This window comes from Artemia sp. Qi Xiang Cuo, chromosome 21 (genome assembly GCF_049724085.1).
Source record: "Artemia sp. Qi Xiang Cuo chromosome 21, ASM4972408v1, whole genome shotgun sequence".
Lineage (NCBI taxonomy): Eukaryota > Metazoa > Arthropoda > Branchiopoda > Anostraca > Artemiidae > Artemia > Artemia sp. Qi Xiang Cuo.
The window spans coordinates 47,797,136-47,822,146 of record NC_142814.1 but is presented as its reverse complement, the minus strand read 5'-3'; the positions used below and the strand labels follow the sequence as shown (position 1 = coordinate 47,822,146).

The window sequence follows — 25,011 nt, the reverse complement described above, 5'->3', positions numbered from 1 at the left end:
CGTTTTTCTTGCTTAATTTTTCGTTCAGCATTTATTTTTCTTGATATTCCGGATTTGCTATTTATAATTGAAAATATTCAATAATTTAATTAATCTAATCATTTGTAATTATATACATTAACACATGCCCTTTTTCATCTTGGCTACACTGTGCAATCTATTTAATTTTTTTCTTTTCTTTTTTATTCTAAATTTATTCAAATTATTAATCTCCAAATTCAAGTAAACTCAGGTTATATTTTTTGGCTGGAAACAGAATTGCAACACCGTGGAACGACAGACCAGATTTGCCAATTTTGCTAATGACCCATAAAGTCAGATAACCACAATGACACCATATATTATTCTTTCCATATTTGTTTCATTCATTCACTTTTACTATAAACACGGTAACCACTAGCTGTGGTTTTGAATTCCATCTGTTCTTACCAGTATGATGAGAGATACAATATAGGCTACACATACATACATACATATGCTTTCTCATTAAAATATATGAAAATAGTTCAAACCTCTGAAAATGTCTATGCAATACCAAATTGCCCCTTTTTTAATACACACAGACACACATATATATATATATATATATATATATATATATATATATATATATATATATATATATATATATATATATATATATATATATATATATATATATATATATATATATATATATATATATATATATATATATATATATATATATATATATATATATATATATATATATATATATATATATATATATATATATATATATATACAAAAGTTTAAGGATAAGTTTTTTTATAGAATAAATTCCGAATTCTAGCGTTTTTTTTTATTTGTAGTATATATCACTTCTCCTGTTTGTATGTGAAAATAAAAAAACAAGTTTTTTAAACTGAAAGTAAGGAGCGACATTAAAACTTAAAACGAACAGAAATTATTCCGTATATGAAAGGGGCTGTCCCCTCCTCAACGCTTCGCTCTTTACGCTACAGTTTTTTATTGTTTTAAAAAATAAAGTTGTGAGACAGAGTCAAACTTTAGCGTAAAGAGCGAGGTGTTGAGAAGGAGGAAACCCCCTTTCATATATGTAATAATTTCTGCTCGTTTTAATGCTTTAATGTCGCTCCTTACTTTCAGTATAAAAAACTTGATTTTTTTATTTAATTTCTGATCTTTTTTTAGTTAATACACCTTTTATTTTGGCTCACCGTCATTGAATAAGTAAACAAAATTTGCATAAAAGTTTTTATTTTCTTTTGCTAAATGGATGTCTCTAAATTTGGTTATGACGTAATTTACAAATTAGCTTACGTAACTAACTTCTATATTCGTATATTTTTCTTCTGGCAAAAAATACAAAGTTGCAGATTTTTGCAGATATGAGCTTGAAACCTATGTAATAGGGTTTTCTTATGCGCTGAATCTGACGGTGGGATTTTCATTAAAATTCTTTCTCTTTTAGGGGATGTTTCCCCGCTCTTTAAAAAATCAGGTAAATTTTCTCAGGCTCGTAGCCTTTGATGAGTAACACTAAACTTAATAAAATTTATATATCTAGAATCAGCATTATAGACACATTCTTTTGATACATTTATTGGCATCAAAATTCCCTTTTTAAAAGTTTCGATTACTATTGAGCCGTATCGCTTGTTTTTTTATTGTCTTTTTTATTACGTATATGTTATTACGTATATGAGGGGGTTCTCCCCTTAGTCAATACCACGCTCTTTACGTTAAAAGTTAAAAAACATTTTGATTTACAAACCCCTGAATCACAAAGGCCGTTTAATTAGAATAGATAGCTCTTTTGAAAGCACTAAACAAAAACTGTAGCGTAAAGAGCGAGGTATTGACTTGGGGGTGAACCCCCTCACATACGTTATAATTTCTGTTCGTTTTAAGTTCTAATGTTGCTTCTTACTTTCAGTTGAAAAAACTTGTTTTTTTATATTTAATTTCTGATCGTTTTTTAAATAATGCTTGGAAATCCGGCGCCCCTTTCATAGAAATGTCCCTTACCCCAAAGAAACATCCTCCACGGAAATATTCTCCAGAGTAACCCCCTCATCTATCCCCCCCCCTCCAGAAAAAGTCCTTCCTGAAAATGTCTGTATACTTCCCAATAACCACTAAATAATGCTGGAAAGTCCGGAGCCCCCTTCATGGCAATTTCCTTTCCCCCATGAAAATTTCCTTCATGGACAGAGCCTCCAACATAACCCCCGACCCACCCACCCCCCACTACCAGATAAAAAACCTCCTGAAAACTTCTGTATACTTCCCAATAACCAATACTATATGTTAACATTGGGTAAAGTTCATAACTTTTAGCCCTCCTCCTGGGGACTTCGGGGGATTAAGTCATCTTAAAAGACATATTTTACATATTATCAAATTTATCATATTTTCGACCATGCTGAACAAAATGGCTATCTCAAAATTTTGATCGGGTGACTTTGGGAAAAAAATAAGCGTGGGAGGGGGCCTAGTTTCCCTCCATTTTTTTGGTCACTTAGAAAGGGCACTAAAGCTTTTAATTTCCGTTCCAATGAGCCCTCACACGATATTCTACAACCACTTGGTCGATACGATCACCCCTGGGGAAAAAAAACAAAACAAATACACACGCACCCGTGATCTTTCTTATTGCAAAAAATGCAAATTTCCACATTTTTGTAGATAGGAGCTTGAAACCTCTACAGTACAGTTCTCTGATACGCTGAATATGATGGTGTGATTTTCATTAAGGTTCTATAACTTTTAGGGGGTCTTTCCCCCTTTTTTTGTAAATCTGCCAAATTTTCTCAGGCGCGTAACTTTTGATGGGTAGCACTAAACTTGATGAAAGTTATATGTTTGAAATCAGCATTGAAATTTAATTTTTTTGATGTATCTATTGGTATCAAAAATCCGTTTTCTAGAGTTTCGGTTACCATTGAGCCGGGTCGCTCCTTACTTACAGTTCGTTACCACGAACTGTTTGACTTCCTCGAATATTTTAGCCGCTTAGCTTAGTTTCTCTTTTTTTCTGTTGATAAAGGTTTCCGGACATGGAGCCAAGATATCTAGGTATTTTTTATCTTATTTTCACTGTCTTAATTTAAACACTTATCATTTATTTGTATATCTATATATTTTCTTTTATCTAGAAATGGAAAGCCAGCGTTGCCTAAAAAATTACACAATCCCTTGTTCAATGTGTCATTTGAAAAAAAAAAAAAATTCTTGTACAATTAAAAAGCGAATCTATAGGATACAGAAAGTGTTTTTATGCGTCAAAATAAGTCTTCTTTAACTTAAAAAATAAGTAAACAATTGTTTCTACCAAAAATTTTCAGGGGGAGGGAGATAGTACCTTAAAAAGTTCTACCAAGCTTAATACTTTTACAAATTTTAAGGAGCATTCAAAAAAATATTAGAGGGAGGAAGGTGGGTGGAGGGTCCCAGAGAAGGCGGAAGAGGGTGAGGAAAGAGCGATGCAGAAGTAAGTCAACCAAAATCTGCCTAGAAGTTATATTCGACTTCTATATCCCCCTTACACTTTTAGGATTGCCCATGAAAAGTTGTACTATTGTTTATCCATACAGTAATTCTTCTTGCTGATTTTGAATCCTTCAGTCTTTCCAACAACTTTCCAACTTACAGCTTCCCAACAACTGGAGTTCTGAACTTGATTAGAAACGACTCCTCAGTTCAACAGAAAAGGAGGGCGAATACTCAAGACAGTTCTTTTTGGAATTAGCATTTTTGCTCGTTTTCTAGAAATAATGGAAGGAGGGAGGAGGATGGGGAGGACAGGGAAGGAGGATAAGGATAAGGAGGGTTTCTGAAGCAATTTCCAAATAGAGATGAAAAACGGGACGAGGAAAGAGCAATACAAAAAAAAGTCGACCCAAAAATCAACCTGGAAGTTATATTCAGCATATAGTTTCTTGTTTCATATACAAGGTTTTACTGAATATTCAAAACTAATTGAAGCAAATAGAGAATAAACTTACTCTCCTGCTCCAATCGCAATGCTTTCAATGTTCCCTTTAACAAAGTATTGATTTTCGCCAGACCAACTGAAGACCTTGAGTTTTGGAGTAAATTTAAATAGAAAGGACTCCCCACTTCCATAAAAACTTTCGCTGATGCGGATTCCGCAAGAAACAAGAGCTCCGAAAATCTGAAAGATCAAAGAGGATTTAGTATTTGAAAGTGACTGTCAAGATCTGATAAATAAAGAAAAAAAAAACAAAGATGAAACATAGTAATAAATAAAAAACAAGAGTAAAAAAGGAGCAAAAAGGATAAAAGGGAAAAAACTACTTTCTTTATTGATATGTTTCAATATATCCATTTGTAAATGAAACTAAAATATTGAAGAACAGGTAAATCATAATACAAAAAATACATTTTAATTTTGTTCCCTTTTATAACTTTAATAAAACAAAATTATTAAGACTTTAAGAAATAAATATCATTATATGTACATTAAACTGTCAATCCACATCCATTTGTTTTTCCTTTTTTTCAGTAAAGTGCGGATTATGTTCTGGTCTTGAAAAGGCATGGCGGTTGTCAGACATACCCACGTTAATTTTTGCTCGTTTTGAGTTTGACTCGGTTATTCATTGTAATTTCTCTTTGTTTTGGGTTTCATTTATTTATTGCTAGGTCTTATTTATGTTCTGGTCTTGAAAAGGCATGGCGGTTGTCAGCCATACCCACGTTAATTTCTGCTCGTTTTGAGTTTGACTCGGTTATTCATTGTAATTTCTCTTTGTTTTGGGTTTCATTTATTTATTGCTAGTGATTTGTGATAGTTTTACGATTGGAAGGTTATTTGACTTTATTTCTGTTCATTTTTGATTTATTGGAGCTCTTTACTTTTCTTTATAAAACTTATTCTGTATCAAAACTTTCTAAATTAATCATTTTTAGAAGCGAAGCTAAACCTTAAAACCTGCTTGCTTGTCAAGCAGGCTTGCCATATCCGAAGCAATACCAATTAAGTTGGCTAAAGGAATATCTTGATATTTATATAGATATAGATATTTTATATATAGATACTTTATATCTTATTTATATAGATATTTTATATCTAGATCCTACAGTTTCTTCAAGATGAGATTTTTCAACTTTAGGGTTTACGTGCAGTCATTTAACCTAAGATTATCAGATTGACAGTTTAACATACATATACTGGTATTTATTCCTTAAATTCAAAATAGTGAAAAAATTCAAGATGTAATTTGTTTTCAGTTAAGTACAAATTATGTGCTGGTCTTGTTAAGGCTTGGGTAGTCGTCAGTACTAGTTATGTTAGTTTTTGCTCGTTTTTAGTATGACTCGGTTATTTATTATAGTTTCTGTTCGTTTTGGGATTCATTTATTTATTGATGGTGGTTTGTGGTAATTTTAAGCTTGGATTGCTCATTTTTGGTTTCACGGAGCCCATTACTTTTCTTTGAAAAACTTTTTTGAAAGTTTTCTTTTTAAATCAATATTGTAATAAGACAGTGTACTCGTAAAGTGAAAATTCGGGCTTTTTATTACTATTTATAGAAAGATTTTTTTCTTCAAAATTCACAATGTTGTTAAAGGTTTTAAGCGCTTTTCAGTATTTTCACTTCATTCTTTATTGAAAATGGCACGTTAAAAATGGCATAAACACAACTGATTGTCGAGTACAAAGAAAACAAAATTTTAACATATTATGAACAGCTAAGAAGTGGCAAGGTATAATTAACAAGCGTAAATTTGTGACAAAAGAAACACAGAGTACATACATAAAAGAATATGCATACAGTAAATACAGTATGCTACAAATGAGGGCTCATTAGAAGTATACCACCATTTGTGTTTCCCGGCGCTACTTCAAGATTACAACAGATCACAGAAAAATGATGGACATAGGGGCACCAATTCTAGAAAATTTAGGGAGAAGGAATTTTTCCAGTTTTGAAAAAAAGTTAGATGAAAAAAGCATATATTTATAAAATCTAAAAGAGCAGGTTTTTTTTCGATTTGTTTTCCACGTAAAAACCCCATTTTTTTTTAATATAGAGGAAACATTATTGTTGTTTTCTCGTTTATTTTCAATGAAAAAAAGAAAAGAAAAAAAGGTGCTACTGAAATATAGGAGTAGACAAGAAAGTAGAAATATACAAGTAGAAAAGAAAAAAAGGTGGTACTGAAATATAGGAGTAGACAAGAAAGTAGAAATATACAAGTAGAAAAGAAAAAAAGGTGCTACTGAAATATAGGAGTAGACAATTACCCCCCCCCCCTCCCTTACTGGCACTCCTGGACGGCCAGCATAGGCTGAATCTGTTATGCATTGCAATATCTGGGAATGAATTACCAAAATTGAAAGGCTATGAATGTAACGAGACAAACGTCGTTGTTTTTAATACAAAAACACAAAGCCAAAAATAGTAGGAGGAGGGGAACTTCAAAAAACATCTTTTAATCATCTCCTGCATAATTTAGCAGATTTTCTTTAGTTTTGCAGAGAAACGGTTATCATTTCTCGAAATTATGAAAAAAAACACGGGTTCTTATAATATATCCTCTCTAGAGAAAGATTTTCCCATAGGTGAAAGATCTGTCTAGAGGGGATTTTTCAACAAAATGAAGAAAAAAAAGTTTGTATGAGCATAATAGTTTTCCACAGGGCTACGAGGTTGAAAAAAGATAGCAATAAAAAAACAAAAAAAAAAGATGGCAATGGATCTGTTTTCATCACTGTTGATTAGAACATATATGCGCGATCAGCGCAAATCAAACAGTTCGTGGTAACGAACTGTAAGTAAAGAGTTGCCCGGCTCAATGGTAACCGAAACTCTAACAACAGGTATTTTGATACAAATAGATACATTAAAAGAATCAGATTTTAATGCTGATTTCAAATATATAAGTTTCATCAAGTTTAGTTTTACCCTTTAAAAGTTACATGCCTGAGAAAATTTGGCTGATTTTAGAAAAAGGGGTAAAGACCCCCTAAAAGCTATAGGACCTTAATAAAAATCACACCATCATATTCAGCGTATCAGAGAACCATACTGTAGAGGTTTCAAGCACCTATCTACATAAATGTGGAATTTTGCATTTTTTGCCAGAAGAAAGATCACGGATGCGTGTTTATTTATTTATTTGTTTTTCCCCCAGGGGTTATCGTATCGACCCAGTGGTCCTAGAATACCGTAGGAGGGCTCATTGGAACGGAAATTAAAAGTTCTAGTGCCCTTTTTAAGTAACCCAAAAAAATGGAGGGCAACTAGGCCCCCTCCCACGCTTATTTTTTCCCAAAGTCATTCGATCAAAATTTTGAGATAGACATTTTATTCAGCATGATAACTATGTCTTTCAGGATGATTTAATCCCCCGAAGTCCCCGGGGGAGGGCTGAAAGTTATGAACTTTACCAGATGTTAGCATTTAGTATTGGTTATTGGGAAGTATACAGACGTTTTCAGGGGGATTTTTTTATGGTAGGTGGGGGGGGGGGGGGTTCGGGGGTTATATGGGAGAATCTATCCATGAATGAAGTTTTCATGGGGGAAGGGACATTGCTATGAAGGGGGCGCTGGATTTCCTAGCATTATTAAAGAAAAAAATCAGAAATTAACTATAAAAAAAACTAAATTTTCAGTTGAAAAAGTTTTTCAACTGAAAGTAAGGAGCAACATCAAAACGTAAAACGAACAGAAAATATTACGTTAAGATTGAATTCACCCCCTAGCCAATACCTCGCTCTTTAAGCCGAAGATTTTTCAGTACTTTCATAAGAGCTATTTATTCTAATTAACGGCCTTTGTGATTAAGTGGTCATTTTTAAAGAATTGGTACGAAATTCGAACTTTAGCTTAAAGAGCAAGGTTTTGACTAGGGGGCGAACCCTCTAATATGCCTATTAAAAATCTATGAATATAGAAGTTCGCTACGCTAGTTAATTCGTAAGTTACGTATATTTATTACTAATAAAAACGTTCGTAAATAAAATTAAACATGTTTCGAGAAAGCCATTTAACCAAATAAAAGTAAAATTGATGTGCAAATTTTGTTTTATTTTTTCATGTACGGTGAGCCAAAATCAAAACCTGCATTAATTCAAAAACGTCCAAAAATTAAATAAAAAAAAACAGGTTTTTTTAACTGAAAGTAAGGAACGACGTTAAAACTTAAGACGAACAGAAATTATTCCGTATATGAAAGGGACTGTCCCCTCCTCAACGCCTCGCTCTTTACGCTAAGGTTTGACTTTCTCAAAACTCTATTTTTTTTAAACAATAAAAAATTTTAGCGTAAAGAGCGATGCCCTCAGTAGAGAGAGGGGTTCTACTCCGAACCCCACACCATATATGGGCATAGAGTCCCTAGGGAGAACACGTGGTTAATGGGGTCAATGACCTAAATTTCCAAAGGTGTTAATGTTGTTGTTGTTGTAAGTGCACGCTCTCAGCGAATGTCAAGGTTGATTTATTTGTTGTTGTTGTTGTAAGTGCACGCTCTCAGCGAATGTCAAGGTCGATTTATTTGTATATATATATATATATATATATATATATATATATATATATATATATATATATATATATATATATATTAGAACAATGCCTTCGGGAGTGATTTCCCAATAGGTTTCATATTGATTTAGTGAGATTAGTGCAATACTCTCAGCCAATGGGTCGGCATTTTGGTCTGCATAAGCCCCACTGGTAAAAAGTCTTTTACAATTATAACTCTAATTGGTATTGATAAAGGTTAACGTGTACTCTACCTTACTTTGAAAGAGTACGCGCAAGCTTTTGATGAAATTAAATAAAAAACAAGTTTTTTTAACTGAAAGTAAGGAGCGACATTAAAACTTAAAACGAACAGAAATTATTCCGTATTTGAAAGGGGCTGTCCCCTCCTCAACAGTAGAAGGGGGGGGGGGGTCTACGCGTGACGGGACTCCTTATATGGGCATAGAATACTGACGGGACTCCATATATGGGCATAGAGTCCCTAGGGAGAACACGTGGTTAATGGGTCAATGACCTCTTTTTCCAAGGTCGATTTATTTGTTGTTGTTGTTGTTTTGGCCAAGTGCACGCTCTCAGCGAATGTCAAGGTGTCCGGAAATAGGTATCAGCATTTGTTGTTGTTGTTGTTGTGGTTAATGGTTCTACTCCGAACGGGAGTCCATACATGGGCATAGAGTCCCTGGGGAGAACACGTGGTTAATGGTTCTACTCCGAACGGGAGTCCATATATGGGCATAGAGTCCCTAGGGGAAATGGATTTCGTGGGAAATTGATTGCGTAAGCGATTGGGAATTTGGAACACCTGTGCTGTCAGTCATTAATCAAATTGTTTCCAGGCAAAGTTTAATAATGTCTGACAGGTACTGTCAACATTTCTCCGGGAATAGATCCAAGTCATTAATGTCTTTGCCTCGGAAACAACTCTTTTGGTCGAACTCCAAAAGATATTAATAACCAAACGCCATGGAAACAGTTCTCCAAGAAACATCTTAGCGATGAATTGTTTTAGCGCGGGAATCAGGTTTCTTATTAATTTGAAATGCGTTAGCGCAGAGATGCCAAAAACAAAAGGAACACGCTGAAATTACGTTTAGGGATTATTTGGGCGAAACCGTTTTATCCATTTTATGGGATTATTTCGGCGAAATGGTTAGAGACATTTTAAAAGAAGATTTTAGGAAAGGTTTTAGAAGGGAATTTGAGGGTCAAACTCTGTGGTCGTTATAATACACAAGTTCCATTTGAACAGTGTTGTGAGGTCCTCTACCCCAACCCCAAAGGGTTCCAATCCCTCTACCCCAACCCCCCAGGAAACCCCCCGTACGCCAAGGGCCCCCCAGCACCCAAAGCGCCCCCCCCCCCCAAACGCCCTCCTCAGACCCTCAAAGGCCCTCCTGTGGTCCTCAAAGGGCCCCCGGACCCCCAAAGGGCCCCCCGGACCCCAAAGGCCCTCCCCCGGTCCTCAAAGGTCCCCCGGGCCCGAGAAGCGCCGCGGGCCAGGAATGCGCCGCATGGGGATGCGCCGCAGGGGGATGCGCCGCAGGTCGGGGGAAGCGCCGCAGGGGATGCGCCGCAGGGATGCGCCGCGTTTTGTTAGAGTTCTAGTTTACTTTAATTTTAGTTAAGAGTTTGTTGTTTTACCTTTGAGTTTCAGTTAGAGTTCTTGTTTAGTTTTAGTTAAGAGTTTAGAGTTTTTAGCTTAGAGTTATTGTTGAAGTTCTAGTTTAGTTTAGTTTTAGTTAATAGTTTAGAGTTTTAGCTTAGAGTCTTAGCTTAGAGTTTTAGCTTAGAGTTCTAGTTTAGTTTAATTTTAGTTAAGAGTTTGATGTTTTACCTTTGAGTTTCAGTTAGAGTTCTAGTTTAGTTTAGTTTTAGTTAAGAATTTAGAGTTTTTAGCTTAGAGTCTTAGCTTAGAGTTTTTTTTGAAGTTCTAGTTTATTTTAGTTTTATTTAATAGTTTATAGTTTTAGATTAGAGTATTAGCTTAGAGTTTTTTTTAGATTTCTATTTTATTTTAATTTTATTTTATAGTTTAGAGTTTTATCTTAGTCTTAGATTAGAGCTTTTTTGTTATTGTTCTATTTTAGTTTTTAATTTTAGTTAAGATTTTGATTTTTTTTTACCTTTTAGTTTAAGTTAGAGTTTTAGTTTATTTTTATTTAAGAGTTCGATGTTTTACCTTAGAGTCTTAGCTTAGAGTTTTAATTTGAGTTCTAGTTTAGTTTAGTTTTAGTTAAGATTTTAGAATTTTATCTTAGAGTTTTTTTTGTTAGAGTTCTAGTTTAGTTTAATTTTAGATAAGAGTTTTATTTTTTACCTATTAGTTTCAGTTAGAGTTCTAGTTTAGTTTTAGTTAAGAGTTTAGAGTTTTTAGCTTAGAGTTTATGTTGAAGTTCTAGTTTAGTTTAGTTTTAGTTAATAGTTTAGAGTTTTAGCTTAGAGTCTTAGCTTAGAGTTTCTGTTAAAGTTCTAGTTTAGTTTAATTTTAGTTAAGAGTTTGATGTTTTACCTTTGAGTTTCAGTTAGAGTTCTAGTATATTTTAGTTTTATTTAAGAATTTAGAGTTTTTAGCTTAGAGTCTTAGCCTAGAGTTTTTTTTGAAGTTCTAGTATAGTTTAGTTTTAGTTAATAGTTTAGAGTTTTAGCTTAGAGTTTTAGCTTAGAGTTTTTTTTAGAGTTATAGTTTATTTTATTTTTATTTTATAGTTTAGAGTTTTATCTTAGTCTTAGCTTAGAGTTTTTTTGTTAGAGTTCTAGTTTAGTTTAATTTTAGTTAAGAGTTTGATTTTTTTACCTTTGAGTTTCAGTTAGAGTTTTAGTTTAGTTTTAGTTAAGAGTTTGATGTTTTACCTTAGAGTCTTAGCTTAGAGTTTTAAATTGAGTTCTAGTTTAGTTTAGTTTTAGTTAAGATTTTAGAATTTTAGCTTAGAGCTTTTTTGTTAGAGTTCTAGTTTAGTTTAATTTTAGCTAAGAGTTTGATTTTTTTACCTATGAGTTTCAGTTAGAGTTCTAGTTTAGTTTTAGTTAAGAGTTTAGAGTTTTTAGCTTAGAGTTTTTGTTGAAGTTCTATTTCAGTGTATTTCTAGTTAATAGTTTAGAGTTTTAGCTCAGAGTCTTAGCTTAGAGTTTTTTTCAGAGTTATAGTTTATATTAATTTTATATAATAGTTTTATGTTTTAAATATTATTTTAATTTATATTTATATAATATTTTAGTTTTATTTAATACTTTATATTTTTTATTTTATAGTCTTAGATTAGAGTTTTTTTTGAAGTTCTAGTTTAGTTTAGTTTTAGTTAATAGTTTAGAGTCTTAGCTTAGAGTTTTTGTTAGAGTTCTAGTTTATTTTAATTTTATTTTAGAGTTTAGAGTTTTAGCTTAAACTTAGCTTAGAGTTTTTTTGTTATAGTTCTAGTTTAGTTTAATTTTAGTTAAGAGTTTGATTTTTTTAACTTTGAGTTTAAGTTAGAGTTTTAGTTTAGTTTTAGTTAAGATTTTGGTGTTTTACCTTAGAGTCTTAACTTAGAGTTTTAATTTGAGTTCTAGTTTAGTTTAGTTTTAGTTAAGATTTTAGAATTTTAGCTTAGAGTTTTTTTGTAAGAGTTCTAGTTTAGTTTAATTTTATCCAAGAGTTTGATTTTTTTACCTATTAGTTTCAGTTAGAGTTCTAGTTTAGTTTTAGTTAAGAGTTTGGTGTTTTACCTTAATGTCATAGCTTATAGTTTTTAGTTAGAGTCCTAGTTTAGTTTAGTTTTGGTTAAGAGCTTAGAAGTTTATCTTAGTCTTATCTTAGAGTTTTTTTTCTAGAGTTCAAGTTTATTTTGGTTTTAGTTAATAGTTTATAGTTTTTGTTGAAGTTTTAGTTTATTTTAATATTAGTTAATACATTAGAGTTTTAGCTTAGAGTCTTAGCTTAGAGTTTATGTTAGAGTTGAAGTTTAGTTTATTAATAGTTAAGAGTTTAGAGTTTTAGCATAGAGTCTTAGCTTAGAGTTTCTGTTGGAGTTCTAGTTTAGTTTACATGTAGTTAAGAGTTTAGAGTCTTATCTTAGAGACCTAGCTTAGAGTTTTAGCATAGTTTAGTTTTAGTTAAGATTTTAGAATTTTAGCTTAGAGTTTTTTTTTGTTAGAGTTCTAGCCTAGTTTAATTTTAGCTCAAAGTTTTATTATTTACTTCTGAGCTTAAGTTAGAGTTGTAGTTTACTTTTTGTTAAGAGTTTACAATTTTATGTTAATGTCTTAGCTTACAGTTTTATGTTTGGGTTCGAGTTTATTTTAGTTTTGGTTAAGATTTTAGAACTTTATATTTGAGTTTTTTTGTTAGAGTTCTAGTTTAGTGTAATTTTATATCATAGTTTGATTTTTTACATCTGAGTTTCAGTTAGAGTTATAGTTTAGTTTTATTTAATAGTTTTGTTTTTTAAATTAATGTATTAGCTTAGATTTTTTAGTTAGAGTTCTAGTTTATTTTAGTTTTAGTTAAGAGTTTGGAGTTTTATCTTAGAGACCTAGCTTAGAATTTTAGTTTAGTTTAGTTTTAGTTAAGAGTTTAGAGTTTTAGCATAGAGTCTTAGTTTAGAGTTTTGTTAGAGTTCTAGTTTAGTTTACATGTAGTTAATAGTCTTGAGTTTAACTTAGTGACATAGATTAGAATTTTAATTTATTTTAGTTTTAGTTAAAATTCTAGAATTTTAGCTTAGAGTCTTAGCAGAGAGTTTTTGTTATATTTCTAGTGTATTAGATTTTTAGTTAAAAGTTTAGAGTTTTAGCATAGATTCATATCTCAGAGTTTTTTTTAGAGTTATAGTTTAGATTTACTTATTATTTTATAATTTTAGACCATAATCCTTTCTTATAGTGTTTGTTAGAGTTATGGTTTAGTTTAGTTTTAGTTAAGAGTTTAGAGTTTTTAGCTGAGAGTCATAGCTTAGAGTTTTTGTCGAAGTTCTAGTTTAGTACAGTTTTAGTTAAGAGTTTAGAGTTTTAGATTAGAGTCTTAGCTTAGAGTTTTTGTTAGAGTTGAAGTTTATTTTAGTTTTAGTTAAGAGCTTAGAGTTTTTAGCTTAGAGTCTTAGCTTAGAGTTTTTGTTTGAGTTCTAGTTTAGTTATAGTTAAGAGTTTAGTGTTTTTAGCTTAGAGTCTTAGTTTAAAGTTTTTTGTTGAAGTTCTAGTTTAGTTTAGAGTTTTAGCTTAGACTTAGATTTTCAATTATAGTTATAGTTTAGTTTAGTTTTTGTAGAGAGTTTAGAGTTTTAGCTTAGAGTTTTAGCTAAGAGTTTTTGTTAGAGTTCTAGTTTAGTTTAGTTTTAGTTAAGAGTTTAGAGTCATAGCTTAGAATTTTAGTTTAGTTTAGTTTTAGTTACGATTTTAGTGTTTTAGCATAGATTCTTAGTTTAGATTTTTGTTAGAGCTCGAGTTTTCTTTACATGTAGTTAAGAGTTTAGAGTTTTACCTTAAGACATAGCTTATTATTTTAGTTTATTTTGGTTTTAGCTTAGATTTTATAATTTTAGATTAGATTCACAGCAGAGAGTTTTTGTTGGATCTCAATTTTAGTTTTGTTTTAGTTAAGATTTTAGATTCTTAAGATAGAGTAGGGGTTTGTTTAGTTTTAGTTAAGAGTTTATTTTTTTACAATTTATTAAGATAGTGGAGTTTTTGTTTTATTTCGATTATAGTTTAGATTTATTTAATATTTTTATATTTTAACTTTGAGTTTAAGGTAGAGTTCTAGTTTATTTTACTTATAGTTAAGAGATTATCGTTTTACCTTTGAGTTTTAGCTTAGAACTTTAGTTAGAGTTATATTTTAGCTTAGTTTGAGTTAAGATTTTACTATTTTAGCTTAAAGTCATAGCTTAGAGTTTTTTTTAGTTTTCTAGTTTAGTTTAGATTATGTGCCTGGTTTAGAGTTTTAGGTTATAGTTTTTTGTTAGAGTTCTATCTCAGTTTAATCTTATATAAGAGTGCTATTTTTTTACCACCTATCTCAATCTATGGTTATATTGTGTTTTTTTTTATTTTGTTGGATTTTTGCATTAGATTTTAAGTTATATTTATAGTTTTTTTTTAGTCAATTTTTTGTAGTTTTACCGTAAACTAATATCTTATAGTTTTTTTTTGTTAGGTCACTATTGTAGTTTTAATGTAGAGATGATTTTGATTTTTTAACACAGATCGTATTTTGGTTTTCTAGTATTGATTCTTTTAAGAGTTTGGTTTTTTTAATCATAGTAGTATATTAGATAATTTAGTTATATTTCTATGTAATTGTAGTTTTTTTTGTTTAATTATAATTTCAGGTTAGGTTCTTATCTTATGGTTTTTTTTTAGAGTTCTAGTTTATTTTAGTTTTAGTTCAGAGTTTAGTTTTTACAATGGAGTCTTAGCTTAGAGTTTTTGTTTAATTTTTAGTTTATTTTAGTTATAGTTAATAGTTTAGAGTTTTAACTTAGAGTCTTAGCTTAGAGTTTTTGTTAGAGTTGAAGTTTAGTTTAGTATTAGTTAAGAGTTTGGTGTTTTACCATAGAGTCATATCTTAGAGTTTTAGTTAGAGTTCTAGTTTAGTTTAGTTTTATTTGAGAGTTTAGAATTTTAGCTTAGAGTCTTAGCTTAGAATTTTTGTTAGATTTCTATTTAAGTTTAGTTTTAGTCAAGAGTTTAGAGTTTTTTGCTTAGATTAATAACTTACAGATTTTGTTTAATTTATAGATTAGCTTAGTTTTAGTTAAGAGTTTATAGTTTTAGCTTATTTTATTATCTTAGAGTCTTTGTTAGAGTTTTGGTTTAGTATAGTTTTATTTAAGAGTTTAGAGTTTTGTCCTAGATTATTAGCCTAGAGTTATAGTTAGAGTTTAATTTTAGTTTAGTTATAGTTAAGAATTTAGAGTTTTTAGCTTAGAGTCATAGTTTAGAGTTTTTGTTATAGTTCTAGTTTAGTTTAGTTAAGAGTTTAGAGTTCTATCATAGAGTCATAGGTTAGAGTTTTTGTTGAAGTTTTTTAAGGTTCATTTAGACGAAGTTACGTGCGCGCCCGTAACCTCGTCTCAATGAACCTTAAAAAATGAAATAAATCTATGTCGACTTTGCATGTTGATATAAAATATATCCTTAAAATAACTTATGGAGTTACCATACGAAGGTCAAAACTATGGCTCGTGAGGGGATCGAACCCTCGACCTTCGCGTTATTATCATGACGCTCTAACCAACTGAGCTAACAAGCCATTAAGAATATTATCACTCTAACACTTAGATTTTGTTAATTTTAATCTATGTATCTGATAAAAAGGATGTTCATGTAGAATTTAATCTGAGTGTTACTTAGATTTTGTCAATTTTAACCTGTGAATCCGATGAAGGATGTTGTTAAAGCATTTATTCATTCTGATATTTAAATTTTGTCAATTTTTATTTGATATATCTGAAAATGTACGTTTATAAAAAAATTATTCACTCTTACACTTAGATTCTGTAATTGTTTTTCAATGTAACTGGCCTAAGATGTTTATAAGAAATATTATTCACTCTGACTTTTATATTTTGTCAATTTTATATTATAGTTTGGACTAAACTTCAACTCTAAGTAAATCTCTAAGCTACGATTCTATGATAAAGATATAACTCTTAAATAAAAATAAACTAAACAATAACTCTAACAATAACTCTAAGCTAAGACTATAATATAAAATTATAAATTATTTGATGTAACTAAACTAAACGGAACTTCAATCCTAAATAAAACTATATGCGAAGACTATAAGTTAAAACTCGACACTCTAAACTAAAACTAAACTAAACTAAACTAGAATTCTAAATAAAAAAAAAAGCTAAGAGTCTAATGTAAAACTTTAAACTCTTAACTAATACTAAAAAAATCTATAACACTAACTAAAGCTCTAAGCTATAACTCCAAGCTAAAACTCTAAACCCTTAACTATAAGTAAACTAAACTTCTACTCAAAGTAAAACACTAAGCTAAGACTCTAAGGTGGAACTCTAAACTCTTAACTAAACTAAACTAGAACTTCAAAAACTCTAAGCTATGACTCTAAGATAAAAACTCTAAATTCTTAACTATGACTAAACTAAACTTCAACAAAAACTCTAACCTATGACTCTATGATAAAACTCTAAACTCTTAACTAAACTAAACTAGAACTATAACAAAAACTCTAAACTATGACTCTAAGCTAAAAACTCTAAATTCTTAACTATAACAAAACTAAACTTCAACTCTAACTATAACTCTAAGCTAATACTCTAAGCTAAAACTCTAAACTCTTAACTAAAACTATACTAAACCAAAACTCTAACAAAGACTCTAAGATAAGAACTAAGAGAAAACTATAAACTCTTAACTAAAACTAAACTAATATATAACTTCAAAAAAAACTGTAAGTTATGAATCTAAGCAAAAAACTCTAAACTCTTGAATAAAACTAAACTTAACTAGAAATCTAACAAAAACTCTAAGCTAAGAATATAATCTAAAATTCTAAACTCTCAACTAAAACTAAACTAAGCTAGATCTCTAACTAAAACTCTAATCTTTGACTCTATTTTAAAAAACCAAACTCTTAACTATTAATAAACTAAACTTCAACTCTTACAAAAACTATAAGCTAAGACTATATGTTAAATCACTAAACTATTAAATAAAAGTAAAATAAACTAAAACTTCAAAGAAAACTCTAAGCTAAGACTATATAGTAAAAACTATACTCTCAACTAAAAATAAAATAACCTAAAACTCTAAAAAAAACTATAAGCTAAGAACAGAACCTGAAATTATAAATTCTTAAACAAAACTAAACTAAACTAGAACACTACCTAAAAAATCTAAGCTAAGAGTCTGAGTTAAAAAACACAACTCTTAAATGAAACAACACTAGAACTATAACTGAAACTCATATTTAAAAAATAAAAATATTAACTAAATTTAAACTAAAATAGAAACATAAAAAAAAAACACTATAAGCTAATAGTCTGAGGTAAAACAACAAACACTTAACTAAAACTAAACTAGAACTATAATCGAAACTCAAAGGTAAAACACAAACCTATTAACTAAAATTAAACTATAAATATAATTTAAACTCAATGATAAAAAAATAAAACTCTTAACTAAAAGTAAACTAAACTATATGTCTAACAAAAAAACTCTAAGATAGAACTATAAACTAGTAAATAAAATCAAACTAAACTATAACTCTAACAAAAACTCTGATCTAAGACTCTAATCTAAAATTATAAACTCTTAACTAAAACTAAACAAAACTAGAACTCTAGCTAAAATTCTAAGCTAAAACTCAAAGGTAAAACTATAAACTCTTAAATATAAGTAAAATAAAATAGACCTCTACCTGAAACTCAAATGTAAAATATAAAATTCTTAACTAAAATTAAACTAAACTAGAACTCTAACAAAAACTCTAAGCTAGGACTCTAAGGTAAAACTCTAAACTCTTAACTAAAACTAAACTAAACTCGACTCTAGGCTAAAACTCTAAACTCTTAACTAAAACTAAACTAAACTAGAACTCTAACAAAAACTCTCTGCTATGACTCTAAGCTAAAATTCTAAAATCTTAACTAAAACTAAACTAAACTAAAATTCTAAGCTATGTCTTAAGGTAAAACTCTAAACTCTTAACTACATGTAAAGTAAACTGTAACTCGAACAAAATTCTAAGATAAGAATCTATGTTAAAACTCTAAACTCATAACTAAAACTAAACTGAACTAAAATTCTAAGCTAGTACTCTAAACTCTTAACTAAAACTAAACTAAACTGGAACTCTAACAAAAACTCCAAGCTAAGACTCTAAACTAAAACTCTAAAATCTCAACAAAAACTAAAATAAACTAGAACGCTAAGTGAAACTCGAAGTCTAATATATAACTAAACTAAACTAGAAATTCAACAAAAAAATACAAGCTTAGACTCTAATCTAAAAACACTAAAATCTTAACTATATCTAAAATAAACTATAACTCTAATAAAACATCTAATCTAAAACTCTAATATAAAAACTCTAAGCTATTAGCTATAAATAAACTAAACTTCAACTCTAACAAAAATTATAATATAAAAATCTAGGCTGAAACAACAAACTCTTAAGTAAAACTGAACTAATATAGAACTTCGGCAAAAACTCTAGGCTATGACTCTCAGCTAAAAACTCTAAACTCTTAACTAAAACTAAACTAAACTATAACTCTAACAAAAACTCTAAGCTAAGATTCTAAGCTAAAATTCAAAACTCATAACTGAAACTAAACTAGAACTCTAACAAAAACTCTGAGATATGACTCTAGGCTAAAACTCTAAACTCTTAACTAAAACTAAACTAAACTAGAACTCTAACAAAAACTCTCTGCTAAGACTCTAAGCTAAAATTCTAGAATTTTAACTAAAACTAAAATAAATTAAAATACTAAGCTATGTCACTAAGTTAAAACTATAAACTCTTAACTAAATTTAAACTAAACTACAACTCTAAAAAAACTGCACAATAAGACTCTATGATAAAACTATAAACTATTAACTAAAACTAAACTAAACTAATATCCTAATCTAGGTCTATAAGATAAAACTCAAATCTCTTAACTATAACTAAAATAAAATAGAAATCTAACTAAAAACTATAAGCTAATAAATTAAGTTAAAAAATAAAAATCTTGACTAAAACTAAACGAAAACTATAACTTAAACTCAGATTTAATAAATCAAACTCTTAGCTAAAATTAAACTAAACTAGAACTCTAACAAGAAAACTCTAAGATAAAATTCTAAAATCTTTAGTAAAATTAAAATAAACTTTTAACCCAAACATAAGACTCTAAGCGAAGACATTAAGATAAAATTCTAAACTATTAACAAAAAGTAAACTATAATTCTAAATGAAGCTCATAGGTAAATAATCAAACTATGATATAAAATTAAACTAGGATAGAACTCTAGAAAAAAAAAATCGAATCTAAAATTCTAAAATCTTAACTTAAACTAAAATATAATAAAACTCTAAGATAGGTATCAAAAATAAAACTCTAAACTCTTAACTACATGTAAACTAAACTAGAACTCCAACTGAAACTCTAAGCTAAGACTCTAAGCTAAAACTCTAAACTATTAACTATTAATAAACTTAAATTCAACTCTAACATAAACCCTATGCTGAAACTCTAAACTATTAACTAAAAGTAAAATAAACTAAAACTTCAACAAAACTATAAACTAATAACTAAAACCAAAATAAACTATAACTCTAGAAAAAAAACTCTAAAATAAGACTAATCTAAACTTCTAAGCTCTTAACCAAAACTAAACTAAACTAGAACTCTAACTAAAAAATCTAAGATATGACATTATGGTAAAAGACTAAACTATTAAATAAAACTAAACTAGAACTCTAACTGAAACTCATACGTATAAAAATCAAACTCTTAGCTAAAATTAAAATAAACTAGAACTCTAAAAAAAAAACTATGATCTAAAATTCTAAAATCTTAACTAAAACTAAACTAAACTAGAAATCAAAGTAAAACTCTAAGCTAAGACTCTAAGGTAAAACACCAAACTCTTAACTAAAACTAAACTAAAACTCTAACTGAAACTCAAAGGTAAAAAAATCAAACTCTTAACTAAAATTAAACTAAACTAGAACTCTAACAAAAAAAAACTCTAAGCTAAGTTTAAGCTAAAACTCTAAACTCTAAAATAAAATTTAACTAAACTAGAACTCTAACAAAAACTCTAAGCTAAGAATCTAAGATAAAACTCTAAACTATTAACTAAAACTAAACTATACTAGAACTTCAACAAAAACTCTAAGCTAAGACTCTAAGCTAAAAAATCTAAATTCTTAACTAAAACTAAACTAAACTATAACTCTAAATGAAAATCAAATGTAAAACATCAAACTATTAAATAAAATTAAAATAAAATAGAACTATAAAAAAAACTCTAAGCTATGAATCTAAGATAAAACTCTAAACTATTAACTAAAAATAAACTAAACTAGAACTTCAACAAAAACTCTAAGCTAAAAACTCTAAAATCTTAACTAAAACTAAACTAGAACTCTAACTGAAACTCATAGGTAAAAAAATCAAACTCTTAGCTAAAATTAAACTAAACTAGAACTCTAACAAAAACACTCTAAGCTAAAATTCTAAAATATTAACTAAAACTAAACTAAACTAGAACTCAAATTAAAACTCTAAGCTAATACTTTAAGGAAAAACATCAAACTATTAACTAAAACTAAACTAAAATTCTAACTGAAACTAAGATGTAAAAAAATCAAACTCTTAACTAAAATTAAACTAAACTAGAACTCTAACAAAAAAACTCTAAGCTAAGACTAAGCTAAAACTATAAACTCTAAAATAAAATTAAAATAAACTAGAACTCTAACAAAAACTCTAATCTAAGACTCTAAGCTAAAACTCTAAGCTATTAACTAAAACTAAACTATACTAGAAATTCAACAAAAACTCTAGGATAATAATCTAATATAAAAACTCTAAATTCTTTACTAAAAATAAACTATACTAGAACTTTAACTGAAACTCAAAGGTAAAACATCAAACTCTTAACTAAAATTAAACTAAACTAGAACTCTAACAAAAACTCTAAGCTAAGACTATAAGCTAAAACTCTAAACTATTAACTAAAACTAAACTGAACTAGAACTTCAACAAAAAATCTAAGCTTAAAACTCTAAACTCTTAACCAAAACTAAATTAGAACTCTAACATAAACTCATAGGTAAAAAAATCAAACTCAGCTAAAATTAAACTAAACTAGAACTCTAACAAAAAAAACTCTAAGCTAAAATTATAAAGTCTTAACTAAAACTAAACTAAACTAGAACTCAAATTAAAACTCTAAGCTAAGACTCTAAGGTAAAACACCAAACTCTTAACTAAAACTAAACTAAAACTCTAACTGAAACTCAAATGTAAAAAAATCAAACTCTTAACTAAAATTAAACTAAACTAGAACTCTAACAAAAAAAACTCTAAGCTAAGACTAAGTTAAAACTCTAAACTCTAAAATAAAATTAAAATAAACTAGAACTCTAACAAAAACTCTAAGCTAAGACTCTAAGCTAAAACTCTAAACTATTAACTAAAACTAAACTAAACTTGAACTTCAACAAAAACTCTAATCTAAGACTCTATTATAAAAACTCTAAATTCTTAACTATAACTAAACTAAAATAGAACTCTAACTGAGACTCAAAGTTAAATCATCAAACTCTTAACTAAAATTAAACTAAATAAGAACTCTAACAAAAACTATAAGCTAAGACTCTAAGCTAAAACTCTAAACTATTAACTAAAACTAAACTTAACTAGAACTTCAACAAAAACTCTAAGATAAAAACTCTAAACACTTAACTAAAACTAAACAAGAACTCTAACTTAAACTCAAAGGTAAAACATCAAACACTTAACTAAAATTAAACTAAACTAGAACTCTAACAAAAAGCGGCGTAGCCCAGGGGCACTGCTTTGACCCGCTATGCATCCCTGTGGTGCTTCCCTGCGGCGGTTTCCCTGACCCGCGGTGCATCTTTTGGCCCTTTCCTTGCCCATGGTGCTTCTCGGGCCCAAGGGACCTTTGATGACCGGGGGAGGGCCTTTTGGGTCCGGGGGCCCTTTGGGGGTCCGGGGCCCTTTGGGGTCCGGGGGCCCTTTGGGGTCCGGGGGGCCCTTTGAGGACCCGGGGCGGGCCTTTGCGGGTCTGCGGGGGGCGTTGGGGGGGCTGGGGCTCTTGGGGCGCTGGGGGGCCCTTGGAGTACCGGGGGCTTCCTTCGGGGTTGGGGTAGAGGGATTGGAACCCTTTGGGGTTGGGGTATAGGACCTCACAACACTGTTCAAATGGACCTAGTGTATTATAACGACCACAGAGTTTGACCCTCAAAACCTTTCCTAAAATCTTCTTTTAAAATGTCTAGCCGTTTCGCCGAAATAATTCCACAAAATGGATAAAATGGTTTCGCCCAAATAATTCCTAAACGGAATTTCAGCGTGTTCCATTTGCTTTTGGCATCTCTGCGCGGAGGCATTTCAAATTAATAAGACACCTGATTCCCACGCTAAAACAATTCCTCGCTAAGATATTTCGTTGGTAACTGTTTAAATTGCGTTGTGTTATTAATACATTTAGGAGTTGGACCAAAAGAGTTGTTTACCTAGCAAAGACATCAAGAACCTGCATCTATTCTTTAAAAAATGTTGACAGTACCTATCAAACTTTATCGAACTTTGCCCGGAAGCATTTTTATTCATGACTGACAGTACAGGTGTTCCAAATTCCCAATCGCTTTAATTAACCACGTGTTCTCCCCAGGGACTCTATGCCCATATATGGACTCCCGTTCGGAGTAGAACAATTAACCACGTGTTCTCCCCAGGGACTCTATGCCCATGTATGGACTCCCGTTCGGAGTAGAACCATTAACCACAACAACAACAACAACAAATGCTGTTTCCTATTTCTGGACACCTTGACATTCGCTGAGAGCGTGCACTTGGCCAAAACAACAACAACAACATTGACCTTGGAAAAAGAGGTCATTGACCCCATTAACCACGTGTTCTCCCTAGGGACTCTATGCCCATATATGGAGTCCCGTCAGTATTCTATGCCCATATAAGGAGTCCCGTCACGAGTAGCACCCCCCCCCCCTTCTACTGTTGAGGAGGGGACAGCCCCTTTCATATACGGAATAATTTCTGTTCGTTTTAAGTTTTAATGTCGCTCCTTACTTTCAGTTAAAAAAACTTGTTTTTTTTATTTAATTTCATCAAAAGCTTGCGCGTACTCTTTCAAAGTAAGGTAGAGTACACGTTAACCTTTATCAATACCAATTAGAGTTATAATTGTAAAAGACTTTTTACCAGTGGGGCTTATGCAGACCAAAATGCCGACCCATTGGCTGAGAGTATTGCACTAATCTCACTAAATCAATATGAAACCTATTGGGAAATCACTCCCGAAGGCAGTGTTCAAATATATAATAATTATAAATATATATATATATATATATATATATATATATATATATATATATATATATATATATATATACACAAATAAATCGACCTTGACATTCGCTGAGAGCGTGCACTTACAACAACAACAACATTAACACCTTTGGAAATTTAGGTCATTGACCCCATTAACCACGTGTTCTCCCCAGGGACTCTATGCCCATATATGGTGTGGGGTTCGGAGTAGAACCCCCCTCTCTACTCCCCTCCACCACCTAATGTGCCAATCTCGTCAAAAATACTTATTAAACGTTAAATTTATTTGAAGAAAAGAGTCAGGTATGGAAAAAAAATACATGGAACACACAATTTGGGCTATATATTTGCATATTAGTGGATAGGGGGGGGGGGAATTAAAGTGAAGCACTTTTTGAAATTTTTAAATGTCATGATGATATTAGGTTTTTTACTTTTTTATTTACCTTTATTATTATTATTATTAATCGGACGGACGGGTCTGGTTCGGGTTAAAAAGTTTTGTTGTGAGGGGTAATTTGAAGTAACTTTTAATTTATGCTGTAGTCCTCTGCCAAGTTTGCGGTTTTGGGTTGTAAACCTGGATCAAAAACTTAATAAATTTCCTCTACGCCCTCTTCACAAACCAAAACATAGGACCTTAACACAAGGTCATACAAAGATGCTAAGACCATCATCCTATATTCGGGTCATAAGTATAATTTTCTGAAATGTGTGACTCCTCACTAGAAATCCAACCCGCTCACCGTCACTCCTTAAACTCTGGTTTTGCCACTGATGTATTATTATTAAAATTATATTATTGAACTAAAATCCTATTGTTATTTAAAGCTATAAATCTATGGGTTTTGTACACAATTATTTACAAAAGCAAAAAAAAAAATCGAAAAAAATGGTATTCAGTGGCAGATCCAGGGGGCGAGTGGGGGGGGCGCCTCCCCCTTGCGTAGTCTAAAGTAGTGTAATTTACATAATTAGCTCAAGTTTGCGTTAATTAAACCTGCTCCTCACGCAAGTTTATCGGATCAACCTATTTTGCGCCCTCCCTAATTTTTTTATCGGATCAACCTATTTTCCACCCCCCCCCCAAAAAAAAATCCTGGATCCGCCCCTGATGGTATTTGGGTGTTATCCCGAACACACTGAAGAAGTTTGCTGTTTTATCTGATTAAAACCGGTTTTTTTCTCACATTCGGTTATAATTAACTTATTATTTCGGTAAATAAATAACGATACAGGTATATTTTAATTAAATATTTACGTACTTGTCCATTATTCAGAACAAACACAAGTTGATTCAAATTAGAGGTACACGGGTTGAATCAACTGAGACACTTGGGAGATAGATAGGATATATATATAATTAGGGCTATATATTTCTGCATTAGGGGGGGGGGGGCTAAGTATAGCGGGGCGTCATGTAAAATGTAACCTAACCAACATACCAGCTCTATGTAT

At 30.5% G+C, this 25,011-nt stretch overlaps 1 protein-coding gene across 1 annotated transcript in view; it reads right to left on the bottom strand.

Moving 5' to 3' along the window:
• The window catches only part of LOC148939641 (uncharacterized), a 363,231-nt gene that overhangs the window by 26,652 nt on the left and 311,568 nt on the right, over positions 1 to 25,011 (bottom strand). The window contains exon 15 of the mRNA XM_089106934.1: positions 3,993 to 4,162. Coding sequence (XP_088963060.1) covers positions 3,993 to 4,162 — 170 coding nt within the window. The remainder of the gene's footprint in view (positions 1 to 3,992; positions 4,163 to 25,011) is intronic.